Genomic DNA, 14,117 nt, shown 5'->3' with positions numbered 1-14,117 from the left:
AAAATATAAGTTAACATTCACCATGTAATATATGACCTTTGCTCGACATGTTTCGCTTTCTTAGACAAAAAAGCTTCATCTGGAGCATATAATTTCTTTTGTCTGTGTGAGAAATAACAGTATTTAGATAGATTACATATATATGTTACCTTATTTTCAGTGTGTTATAATTACAATTGCATATCATTTATCTTTCCTTTTAATTACATATAATCGTCTTACACATCTCAGATAAGTCCTTCTATTTTTGCAATATCAACACAATATAACATTGGGTCTTAAGTTGCATTCAGACACTAGAGGAGTTTAGGGGAAAGAACGGAGGCTGCCAATAGTGAGTATATGTGGGGATCCATGCTGTAGTTATAGTATAAGCATATATATCCTATTTTATATACCTGGTAAATGGACAGAAAAATGTATACATACCTGTACATATAGTAATCAGGCACATATCTCAATTTCCATAGAGAATTCTTTAACGAGGAGGACTGTGCGTTTTGGGAAGCTCAGAAAAGGCAATGTATAGTGACATAGTAGTGAGGGTAGTCACTCCATGTCTCATATCTGGGTGGATGAGAGCAGAAAAACAATGTTTCTCAGAGTAGTAAGCGTTTTTATTCTATGATATCACTTTAAGGGAAAGCCCATAGGAATGCTAAACCATAAGCTCAAGTGTTTTAAAGTGGTAAAATCAGTGTGCCTCCTGCTTGTTATAAGAGTGTGTAAGTACTAAAGTACTTACACACTCTTATAACAAGCAGGAGGCACACTGATTTTACCACTTTAAAACACTTGAGCTTATGGTTTAGCATTCCTATGGGCTTTCCCTTAAAGTGATATCATAGAATAAAAACGCTTACTACTCTGAGAAACATTGTTTTTCTGCTCTCATCCACCCAGATATGAGACATGGAGTGACTACCCTCACTACTATGTCACTATACATTGCCTTTTCTGAGCTTCCCAAAACGCACAGTCCTCCTCGTTAAAGAATTCTCTATGGAAATTGAGATATGTGCCTGATTACTATATGTACAGGTATGTATACATTTTTCTGTCCATTTACCAGGTATATAAAATAGGATATATATGCTTATACTATAACTACAGCATGGATCCCCACATATACTCACTATTGGCAGCCTCCGTTCTTTCCCCTAAACTCCTCTAGTGTCTGAATGCAACTTAAGACCCAATGTTATATTGTGTTGATATTGCAAAAATAGAAGGACTTATCTGAGATGTGTAAGACGATTATATGTAATTAAAAGGAAAGATAAATGATATGCAATTGTAATTATAACACACTGAAAATAAGGTAACATATATATGTAATCTATCTAAATACTGTTATTTCTCACACAGACAAAAGAAATTATATGCTCCAGATGAAGCTTTTTTGTCTAAGAAAGCGAAACATGTCGAGCAAAGGTCATATATTACATGGTGAATGTTAACTTATATTTTCAGTCGACCCCGCTGACCGGCACCATACTGTTTGGGTGTCCGTGGGCGGTTCTTCTGATATCAAGCAATACGTTTCCAAGGATTATATGACTACTAATGATCTTGTACTTGGAACTGTATGTAAATCGACTTTTATAAGTTCTATGCACTGAGATATTGTACAACATAGACCATTGTTGTGTGGTCTCACTGTGTCCTTAATACACAATTATTTGCCTGTATTTTTCTATGATTTTAAAATATTTAGTTTTGTGTTGAATAAAAGAAATCTTTTTAACAAAACTCTTGTGCCCGAAATCTCTGTTTCCCAATCCTTCCAAATGTAATTGATCAATTGAGGATAGGGGCACACCCTAAATTGGATACGTCATGGCCAAGATGGCTGCTATCTGTGGACACATGACTTGTAAAATAACCTCTCACTTAATCTGAGCGTGAGAGGGGACATACAGATCACCAAAGATGCCCAGAAGGCAATTCTTGGGTTTGCCAAACATTGTAAATCCCAACGCAGAGGAGATAAAGGAACCTATAACTACCAAAAGTCCTGAACCATAAGGCAGGACCAGAAACAGTGTAGGAAGTCAGCGGTTTGGCCACAGCCTCTAAAACATTCAGTGGAAGTGGACAGCCCCATTTTATATAGCTTGGCTGGAGTAAGATGGGAATGGTGAAAGACCTTAGGTTAGATAATGTGGTCTTTAGAGGATATAACTGAGGATTTATATGCATCACTAAATTCAGACGAGTCGTCCTCATAAATAGGAATATCCAAGGAGGCCCTCTGTCTGCACAACCTAAAATCTAGGGTTACAGTCAGCAAAGAGCAGCAGAATATGTGGAAATAAGTTTAGTAGGGTCAGGATGTCTTAACATTTTCTCCAGTGGTGGCCCTTTAATAGGATTTTCTAGAGAACCAAACTGCGCACAGATAGAACGTTGAAGCTGGTAATAGTAAAACAGATCAGTGCGCGGTATGTCAAAGTCCATGCGCATTTGGTAAAAGGACTTAAAACCCTGTGTAGTGTATAAGCACAAATATTTAACCCCTTTGAAGTACCATCGTTGTGGGTCAGGCAGGGAGTATAGTTATTAGGGGATGTCAACCAGGAATCTTCTGAGATTTTTGGAACTATGATCTGAAATAGGGAGAGGGAGGTATTTAGCACTGATGTGCCCGGATGCGTTGGAACACGGCCCCTAAAGATAACATTATAAAGTGGTACAGGCGTTAGCGGCAATTGGATGCAGCCAGTCATGAACGTGAACCATTTGGGATGCCAGGTAATACAGATAAAAATTAGGAAATGCCAAACCCGCCAACTGTGCTGGGAGTCACAGCATTTCAAGTGCCACCATAGAGGAATGGCCATTCCATAGGAATGCCGTGTATGTTGTATCAATGCGTTTGGGGATTTTACAAGTCGAACTGGCCATAATGTAAAGCAGCTTAGGTAGATATATAATTTTGATAATATCGTGGGGATATTGTAAATTATGGAACAACCTGCGAATATTCATTCCTGTGGACTGGCCTGGTTTAAATCTATCACTCCTTACTTGTTTTGAAACCACAGTGTTAAGACAGTTAGCCAGCACTTTAGCTAGGATATTAACATCCACATTAATAAGAGAAATTGGGTGGTATGAGTCGCATTTAAGAGGATCTTTATGGGGTTTTAATAACAGAATAATCAGAGCCTCTTGCATAGTGGGAGGGAGAATTCCAACTTCTAGGGCCTTATTATAGGTATGAAGAAGGAATGGGCATAGTAAATGTTTAAAGTGGATATACCATTCAGCTGGGAAGACATCAAGGCCTGGTGTCTTACGTGACGGTAGTTGCGAAATAGCCAAGGTGAGTTCCTTAATAAAAAGAGGTGCCTCCAGTTCATCACATGTATCAGTCGACAGGGAGGGGAGAGATATTGGCGCCAGATACTCACACAATTGAGATTCAGAGTAATGTGCTCTGGACGCATATAGGTCTGTGTAAAAGGACAAAAAGGCTTCCATAAATATCCGGGGGGGGGTATCAGTAATCTGACCGAGAGGTGGTAAAATTTGGGGGATGGATATAGGGGAGTAAAATTGTCTGGATAAATAGGACAATAGACAACCTGCCTTATTGCCATGCTCAAATGTCTTTAGAGCAACATGCGGCATTCGCTTTTGTGTGAGGTCCAGCAAACGGAGCTTATATTCTCTGCGACTATGTAACCACATGTCCCTGGTGACGGAGTCAGGGCTTTGGACATAAGCAGATTCTGCCACTAACATGTCAGATTCTGGGGCGTGGCTTGATGGCACAGCGAGCGGATGTGTAGGCCAGAGGCCTGGCTCTATCTCTAACATCCTGCAGGCATCTTGTGTCCTATCTTTGCCCTAAAGGCACTGTGCCCTTCCCTGCACCAACGGGAAGCAATACTTAACGGTATGATGGTGAAATTCGGGCTGCCCGCGGCGGAGCAGCTTGCTTGATTCCGCAGACAAGATGGTTCCGACCCCTCTGCAATGCCTGAAGATGAGTTACAGCCATCCTCCTCTGCGGTTCTGTCTACTCAATGGGTGAGGGCAAATACCCCGGCTATCTTCTCCTCTCCTGCAGACCCTCTATCACCCCAGGCCTCCCCTCTCCTGCAGACCCTCTATTACCCCAGGCCTCCCCAATGCACAACATGAATGGCTAGATATCTGGCTCTCCACAACCAGAACCTACACTGACACATATTATGATGGCCATACAGGATTGCAAGGTTTCTCTCATCACACAAACAGAAAGTTTGCATATGGACTTCTCCCTTTTAAAGCAAGATGTCCAAAATTTTCAGGAGAGTACAGGGGAGGCTGAGGAGTGTATTAGTGCATTAGAAGACACAGTGCACCCCGGCTGTTACAATGTGCACCGCAACAGATGAACTGAGTACCTTCAGAGCTAAATCAGATTTAGAAAACCGCTCTCGCAGAAACAAACTCCGTTTTGTTGGGTTCCGTGAGCGCTCAGAAGGTTTACTCCTGGCTGAGAGAAGTTTTTGGAAATGTTAGACCCTCGGCTGAGTTGGTGATTGAACGTGCACACCGCACCCCACCTCACCCTCCTCAATAGCGAAGATCCTTAACTTTCAAGACAAAGTCCCTATTCTGCGTCTTGCCAGAGAAAAAGGTTTGCACAAGTTTAATGGTAACACTATCTCGATTTACTCTGACTTCTCGGCCGAAGTCCAGAGGCAACGCACATCCTTTGCGGCGAAGGACGGATTGGGCAAGTATGAAGTATGCCATGCTATTCCCTGCCAAGCTGAGAATTAACCATGATGGTGGAGCCTACTTTTACACCAATTCAAAAGAAGCCATGGCCTGGATGGACGATCGTTTTGGAGCTGCACCTAGGCGCTGAAGGAACTGAACCGTTCTTCACGGTCAACATATTTTCCAGTTGCCCCTACATTTCTGCATCTACTGTTTGTGGGAGGGTGTTGGTGTCATTATCCGCTAATACAGTGGTGGCATCATTTGTTGAATCCATCCCAGACACCCCTTAAGCTTCTTCCCTGATATACCTCTTGGTTGCTGCTGCGCTGGAGGCAGATGATGGAACTGGTCACCTTCTCCATGGGCGCCACTGAACTCTACTGTTATGTCCTTTCGTTATATGCAGACTGGTGCCTTATGCTGGATCATATTCCTTAATTACTCATCTAAACCTATTCTACCCTCTATCTGTGGGCGAAGATGGCACACTCATCAACATGAGCCCTCCGAGTTTGATACACCCACCATACCGGTTAGTGGCGAGGCCACAGGTCTTCAACAACCTCAGTTGAGGGCTGAGAATTTTTTTTCTCTTTCTTCTTGTTCAGGGATCCAATGCTCACTAAGTTTGAGGTGGTTGAGCGGGGTGGTATGGGACGTTTCCTCTCAAGTTTGTGTTTTTTTTTTCCCCCACCTTTTACACCTATGAATACTATGATGAATATGTTGTGCAAAACTCTATGTGTATTCAATACCTATACAGTGTTTATCATATGCTGTCAAATTTGCCATGTCTAAACCATTAAAAATAATATCATGGAATGTCAGGAGGTTGCACTTACCTCAAAAGCGGTCCTTAGTTTTTAATTTCCTTGCTCGTGCTCTTAAAACGCTCCTGGCTGGCGAACTCCTATAATGCCACCCATACCACTTATTCCAGAGGAGTTTCTATTTTGCTAGCTAAATCACTCCAAGCTGAAGTTATACAGGTTAAAACTGACCCTGAGCAGGAGGTTTGTTAGACTTACCTTGCAGATCCTCTCTGTGACATTCACGTTTGTGAATATATATGCCCCCCCACCCCCATTTTCACCAGACTTACTCTCTAAATTGTCACTATTACTTCGATCAAGGGCACTCGGTCCCTTACTTTATATAGGAGACTTTAATGGAGTTTTAGACCCTGCCGTGGACCGCTTAGGGGGTGGAGGCAGACCTTATCCATCATTTACTGACTGGGCACGGGTTATTACCTTACTGAGGTGTGGCAGGGGAAGCACCCGGAGCTGCGGCAGTACTCCTGTCACTCTGACTAATTTCACACCATGTCGCTTATAGACTTGGCATTTTCCACAGACATCAAGCATCCACTGGTGTCTGATCACACTCCCCTTTCTGTTGACCTCCTTCTCCTTCCTGGCTCCAGTCCAGCCATTTGGCGTCTAAACCCTCAGTGGCTGGAGGATGAGGTGGTGAGGGGGGGATGAAGGAAGGGTACTGAGAATTTCTGGAATACAAACCTGGGAACTGCTGACCCCTCTACTGAATGGGAAGCATTTAAAGCTATGTTGCTGGGCACTTTTATGGCAATCACGGGAGTGCTGCGTAAGGACACTTAGAGCCGTACTGAGGAGCTGGAAAGTGACATGTTGGAAGCAAAATCTGCCTATATTGCTAAACCAGACCCTGACACACAAGCTAACTGGTTGCATAAATTCAGAGAGTATGAGCTCTGCCTGCTAGACCTCGCAAAAAAATGAATGCTCCATGTAACACAGAAAGTATTTGACCATGGTAACAAGGTAGGTCATCTGCTGGTTAATTTGAACAGACCAAACCATACCCCTATGTCTATCCCTAGAATACTAACTTCCCAGGGCCAGATCAGTGATGTTCCACAGGATATAACAGAAGCCTTCCTGACATTCTATAAAGATCTATATACTACTAGAGTCCAATGCACTGAGGAACAACTAATTTCGCATTTGTCAAAGGTTTCTCTTCCCGTCCTAGCCGCTGATGCAAGGGAGGAGCTTGGGACGCCACTCTCTGTGGAGGAACTTGCCGTGGCTATTTCGCAATTACTGGTTCATAAGACTGCCTGGGCTGGATGGATATCCAGCTGAATGGTATGCCCAATTTAAACATCTGTTGTGCCCAGTTCTATTACACACCTATAACAAGGCCTTTGAGGCAGGAATCCTTCCCCCTACTATGCATGAAGCCTTAATTATTTTACTTCTAAAACCACGTAAAGATCCTCTTAAATGTGAATCTTATCGTCCAATTTCTCTCATTAATGTGGACATCAAAATACTAGCCAAAGTATTAGCTGGTTGTCTGAATAAGGTAGTTGCGGATTTAGTGTAAAGTGATCAGGGAGGCTTTATTCCAGGCCATACCACCAGAATGAATATAGGAGACTATATCACAACTTACAGTATCCCTGTGATTGTACTTCCACCTATGTTATAGCCTCATTAGACACTAACAAAGCCTTTGATAATTGGAATGGCCACATCGGTTTTAGGTGCTACAGCAGTATGGCATTGGTCCCCGTATTATGTGGTGGAAAAGACTCTACACTTCCCCGGTGGCCCGTATCCGGGTTAATTCCCAAACAACCAAACGCTTTCCGAGGGTCAGGGGCACTAGGCAGGGGTGCCCTTTGTCGCCCCTCCTATTTGCACTGGCAATGGAACCCCTTGCAATCCAGGTGTGTAGCTCCCCCTTGATCAAAGGCCTCCCTATTGGACCCATACAGGAAAACATCTCACTTTACGCAGACAATACCTTGGTCTATTTAGCTAATCCTCATGATTCTCTTAACCATCTGTTGTAAGAAATTACCACATTTGGTGATTACTCTGTCTTCCAGGTGAATTGGGACAAGTCTATTGTTTTTCCTCTAGACCAAGACGCTATTCCCAAGATTCCCCTGAACTCCAGACTACAGGTAGTGTCTCTTTTTAGATAACTGGGGGTGATAATCCAGTTGCCTTTATCCTCATACATTAACAATAACGTGTGCACCCTGCTGACTCAATTACAAGTACAAACTAAACAGTGGATTGATCTGCCTCTGAACCACACGGGCAGAGCCAATATCATCAAGATGATTTATATCCCTAAAGTTCTATATGTTATAGCCAACTCACCATGTAAAATTCCCAAATCAATTTTTAAACGTATTGACACAATATGCACAGCATTCCTGTGGGGTGGCAGTCCACCCAGGGTGGCACTGGAGATACTGTGACTCCCTGCTAGGCTGGCAGGACTGGCATTCCCTAACTTTTACCTATATTACTTGGCATCTCAGCTGGTTCCCATAATCTCCTCTAGAGACCGCATTATGCAACACAAAATCTTCTACCATTTGCACCTCACTCCGGATAGAGTTTTTAAAATGGGATTATCTCTTTTGGACAAATGTTTTAGGGGTTACGGACAGGATGCTGACTTTCTCCACTGCTTCTGGACATGTCCTATAGTTCAGGAATTCTGGAGATATAAACTCATTTATTTCATCTGCATTGGGCCTGCCAAATATTGTAAACCCTAAGAATTGTCTGTTGGGTATCTTTGGTGATCTGACTATCCCTTCTAATGCCAAGTGACTGCTCCATATTCTTTACTTCTATGCAAAGAAGTCCCTACTACTATCAGGGAAGGGATCCCTAAGTCTAACAAGATCTCTGTGGTTAAAGCTGGGCAATGACTTACTTCCACTGTACAAACTCACCTTTGCGAATAGGAAAATAAATAAAACATTTCACAAAATATGGGATTGATGGATAGTATCTCCCCTGACCCTTACTCCTGAACTCCCACGATTTTGAGATTTGATTTTTCCATTATAGTTTTATATTACACTTTGCCAGATTATGCCCATGCTTAAGGTGAAACTGTAAACAAAATGATGTAAACTTTATGTAACTACTGACTGTAGAATGCACAAGGGACAACTTTACAAGCAAAAGAGGTTTATTGTTTTGTAATTCCCCTCCCTCCCCCGTTTTTTTTTTTTTTTGTCTTGTTGTTTGTACATTGCACACTGTGTTGTGTTAGAGTTGTGTAAACTATTTTTTTTTTTATAAACTTAATAAACAGATCTTTAAAACAAAAAAAACTGTCAGATTCTAGTTCAGTATGCTGTAGGGTATTCTTACACAAAGCACTTGTAATCTACATAAAAGTGCCCCTCAGCGTAGTCTTAAAGGCCTCCCACTCTATTAATGGGTCAACCGTGCCCAGATTTGTGTTCCAATAATCAATACCCTGCTTACATTCCCCCTGTACCACCTCATCCTCCAGCCACTGGGAACTTAAGCGCCAAATGGCAGGATCCGAGCCCGGGAGAAGTAGAAGGTCCACTTAGAGGGGAGCGCGGTCAGACACGCCTCTAGGTAAATAAGACACATTCAAATTAATAGGAAGCTCTGTATCTATAGCAAATGTCAGATCTCTACGAGACATGGTGTGCAAGGAGTCAAAATGACAAAAATATTGACAGTCAGCTGGATGCTTCAAGCGCCATACCTCAGTAAGAACATGTTTATGTGCCCAGTCAGTAAATGAAGTGAGGGATCTACCACCACTCCCAAAGCGGTCCATAGCCGGGTCCAAAACAGCATTAAAAATACCCAACATAATGGAAGGGACCAGGGGAGACAGAAGCATAAGGGACAATTTGGAGAGTAGGTCAGGGGAAAACGGGGGAGGGATATAAACACGTACCAATGTTAACGTCTCAGAGACAATCTGTATGGTAAGTATAACAAATCTCCCATCGGTGTCAGTTTTAACCTGTGTAACCTCTGCAGGAAGGGACTTGGCCAAAATAGAGACCCCTTTAGAGTAGGTCATATGGGTATCATGAAACGAGTTAGCCAGCCATGGGCACCTAAGGGCCCATACCTTTGTGCCGGTAAGATGTGTTTCTTGAAGGCAGATTATATGTGGATTATATTTCTTTAGAAAAGAAAAGACCAGGGACCACTTCTGGGGTGAATTTAAACCTCTGACATTCCAAGATATAACCTTTAATGGCGCGGATGGGGGCACGGGCAGCCCGTATTTTACCACCATGTTAGTCCAGGGGGGGGGGGGGGTGTCCACGGCTGTGGGGGAGAACACTGTGCCAATTGGCAGGAGAAAGGACACAGGATGACTGCAGGATTAAAAGTTCAGAGCCAGAGCCACGTGACTATGCAGCGACTCGCTCCGCCATCAAGCCACACCCCCTCCTTCCCACTGCTATTAGTAGCTGGCAGTAAAGTCAAAGAAAGATTACTGCAAGCCTCTCTGATCTACTAAGCTAAATTACACTGTGTACACGTTTGTATAAAATTATGCCTCTAAACTACATCTTTTCTGGTTGGTCACGTGACCTATGGCCACTCTCCTCCCCCAATCGAAGGATCTAATGGCTACAGCGGGAGGGGATAGCACAGTGGTCACATGATCTCCCAGGTGAAATCATATATCAGCCCCTCCTGCTGTAGCCCCTGGATCGGTGGGGGAGCAGCCAGAGATCATGTGACCGACCAGAAAAGATCGGAAAGAAGGTATTTAGAGGCATTATTTTAAACTAACATGTACACAGTAGTGTAGTAAAGCTTAGCAGGGGTGTCAAACTCAATTTCATTGCGGGCCACATCAGCATTATGGTTGCCCTCAAAGGACCGGTTATATATGAAAAGGCGCTTTTCCACTGCATGGAACCGACCGGTACGACTCGCTAAAACAGTACCACCACGATTGTGGTTCCAAGAGGTACCATACCGGTACCATATCCCACAATCCTTTGCATGTAGTCACTACTAGCCACTGATTGGTCAGAGAATCATTGTTATCCCACCCACTTAACTTTAGTACTACTTTAGTGGAAAAGCAAACCATACCGAACCGTACCGAACCGTTCCAACACCGTACCATGCGGTACCAGCAGTGGAAAAGCAAACCGGGCCAAGCAGGGCCGAGTAGAGCCGAGTCGGTACTTGCAGTGGAAAAGTGCCATAAGATTAGATGTCCAGAGCACCACACACCCTCTTACACCCTTACATGAGATGTCAAGAGCCCCCCCACCATCAGAAGTCAAGAGTCACCCACCCTTCCTTACATCACAATGCACCCCCTTACCTTGTGCTACTGCCAGGAAGAAGAAGTGGGTGGATCTGGGAAGAGGAATGTGCAAGGTCTGGAGGAAGGCTGGAGTCAGCTTACAGAGTCTGCTGAATGCTGAGACCAGGGGAGGCAGAGACAAGATGGTGTTGTGGCTGTACAGAGAGGTGCAGGATCTGTAGGAGGAGTTCTGCCCTCCTTTATGCTGCAGACTTCTGAGAAGGGATGGTGGGCAAAGGCGAGCCTTACTGCAGAGAAGCACAGGATCTGGCATAGGAATTCTGTCCTCTCTGCTGCCGATTACTAAGACAAGGTGGGGGCAGAGACAAGGGGTGTGCCGCAGCTGCAGGAGAGGTGCGAGGGCCCCATGAAATGGCCTGGGGGGCCGCATTCGGCCCGTGGGCCTTGTGTTCGACACCTGTGGCTTAGGAGAACAGAGGGTCTGGTAGTAATCTTTCTTTGACTTTACAACCACTTTAAGTCTATGCAAATGACTAGACTTAAAAAAAAAAAAAAAATGGCTATAAAAATTAGACAGAAGGAATACAAAAAGCAGCATGAATCTTTTCACGTAGTCCTCTCCCTTCTACAGTTCTGATAGTTTCATGTTTCAGGAATATTCAGAAAGTAAAAGAGTTTCATAGACACAAAGTTCAGGCACTTTTTCCATAGCAGACCAATATAGCAACATATTTATGACATTAAAGAGTCACATTTCATAGCATGCTTACTTGTCTGGCATAATTTTCAATCTCCTCCGCTCGATTCCAGTACCAGTTTTTCACTATATCAATTGATAAGCTGTCTGTTCTGTACACTATTAATTCGGGTTGTTCCTCATATAGAAATTCAGCCAAATCTGTTAAACTGGGCTCCACATTTAACCTGAGAAGAAACAAAACAATATAAGTTCAGATATAAAATTTATTCATTTATACAGTGCTGATTAATTCCTCAGTGCTTTACAGAGAATACAAAGTGCCGTATAACAGTCCCTGGCCTAGAATAACAACAATGCTTTACATATGCTAAGAACACCACTATATGGCCTAAAGTATATGGACCCAGTTCCAGATTATTGAGTTTGGTGCAAAAGCAGAAGGCCCATAAAGAAATGGTTTGAAGTGTTGTGTGCAGGAACTTAAGTGGCCTGGACAGAGCCATGACATCACCCTACTGAACACCTTTTGGAATAAAATAAATCACTGATAATGAGCCAGGTATTCTTGTTCAACATCAGTACCTGGTGGTGATAGTATCTGCATGAGTACAAATTCCCACTTACTGCCAAAAAAACACAGGGAAAATCTTCTCATATGAATGCTCGTGGTTTTGAATATCCATCTAGAATGTATAATGTCATTAAGGTCAGGGGTCAACAAATTTTTGGCCACATACTGTATGCAGTTTAAGAAGTTGCCTAAATGGTTACAATTTAAATAATTTGATAAGGCAGTGCCTGACAGGACATCGTTTTGGAAAACCAAAAGATGTTTGTATGGAGATCGTAGTCAGCTTTCAGACAGTTTAGGTGTAATCCACAGTCATTGAAATGTGTTGGTGGCCTAGTATATTGGAGAACGCTGCACACTGCTTGCAAAGACGACTTAAAAGTACTGCACTGTTGAAAAAGCCCACTGTCTACTTGCTATACTAGAATGCTTACTTTTAAATAATTGACTTTTTTAACCTTATTCCTTCAAGTATGGTGCAAGTTCTTACATTTTTTAATTCACTTTATTTTGGGAAAAGTGTAAATTATAAGTTTAAATTTTAAATTTCATGAATTGTTTTTATAGAAGGAAGCAGTACTGACCATAATTTAAATTAAAAAAAAAAAGGAATGGAAAAATAAATAACACCAACCACAAGATATTATTACATTTTATTAAAAAAAAAAAAAAAGATGACAGGCAAAATATCAATTTCAAGTGAAAGTGATCTGCTAGAAAATCATCTATTATAATGGTTATTCAGATACTTACTGTTTATCAACAGTTAAAGAACTTAGAATTATTCGAACACATGCCAAGGTTTCAGGATATCAAAATATTCCAGAATTATGTAACTAGACTTCGGTCTCTGGATATTTTGAATGTTTTAGGATAAAAATACACTTTAAACAATTAAACTATAATGTCATGATTCTTTTAAAGGAGGGTTTTCATTTAAAAGAAGGAAACCTATTTGCATGTGACCCCCCCAGCTATTTAACTTTAAAATGTCAGCTATTTGGTTTTACCAGGACCACGAGATGCCAAAAAGGGTACAAACTGGTATGGCGAAGCAACCTAAAATCAAAATGGTATAGATTCAATAAAAATGGCTACTTGAGTTTTCAGAAGTATGGGTATTTTTAAAACACGCATGTACACTGCTCAAACAAATTAAAGGAACACTTTGAAAACACATCAGATCTCAACGGGGAAAAATATCATGCTCGATATCTATACTGATATGGCCTGGGTAATATGTTAGGAACTAAAGGATGCCGAATCATTTGATGGAAATGAAAATGAATAACCTACAGAGGGTTAAATTCAAAGACACCCTGAAAATCAAAGTGAAAAAATCGGATTTTTGTACTTACCGTAAAATCCATTTCTCTGAGTTCGACAGACACAGCGCTCCATAAATCATAACTACTGGGTTATATTGCCTCCTCCAGGAGTAGGACTAGGCAGAAAAAAAACACCTGGCTACGCCCATGGGCTGTCCTCAGCTTGGTATAGAACCCCCCTCTTTGCTCTAGGTAATCAGTTTAGTAGCAAATATAGAAAATATTAGAAGTATCTGAACTCCATAGAGGGGTGGGTGGTGTGTCCATTGATGAACTCTGAGAAAAGGATTTTACGGTAAGTACAAAAATCCAATTTTCTCTTTCGTTCATCGACAGACACAGCGCTCCATGAATCATAACTACTGGGACGTCCAAAAGCAGAGCTAAAAGGAAAAGGAAAATGAGGGGTGGGGAAAATAACCCAAGGTTAAACATAAAGGCCCTTAACCAGGACACGGGAGCCTTAACCAGGTCACAGGAGCCTCGTCTGTAAAAATAAAATTTTGAAGAAAAACATCCCTCAAGAGGGAACAGCCCCTCTTAAACAGCACCTTATAGAATTTTTTGAAGATAAGCACCGACGACCAAGTGGCCCTCTTGCAAACTTGCGATATTGATGCCTGGTGACGGAAGGCCCAAGAAGCATTCAGCGCCAAAGTAGAATGCACCCTGATAGGGAAAAGTGGAACCTGACCTTTAATGGAATAGG

General features: G+C 42.3%; 1 protein-coding gene across 1 annotated transcript in view; it reads right to left on the bottom strand.

Annotated features, from left to right (window-relative positions):
• NBAS (NBAS subunit of NRZ tethering complex) overlaps nt 1-14,117 on the bottom strand; it is a 1,303,215-nt gene that overhangs the window by 940,468 nt on the left and 348,630 nt on the right. The window contains exon 23 of the mRNA XM_082252487.1: nt 11,580-11,733. Within this exon, the coding sequence (XP_082108613.1) occupies nt 11,580-11,733 (154 nt within the window). The remainder of the gene's footprint in view (nt 1-11,579; nt 11,734-14,117) is intronic.

This window comes from Pelophylax lessonae (genome assembly GCF_965119305.1).
Source record: "Pelophylax lessonae genome assembly, chromosome: 3".
NCBI classification, from domain to species: domain Eukaryota; kingdom Metazoa; phylum Chordata; class Amphibia; order Anura; family Ranidae; genus Pelophylax; species Pelophylax lessonae.
Note: the sequence above shows the minus strand (reverse complement) of the source record. Positions and strands in the feature narration are given on the sequence as shown.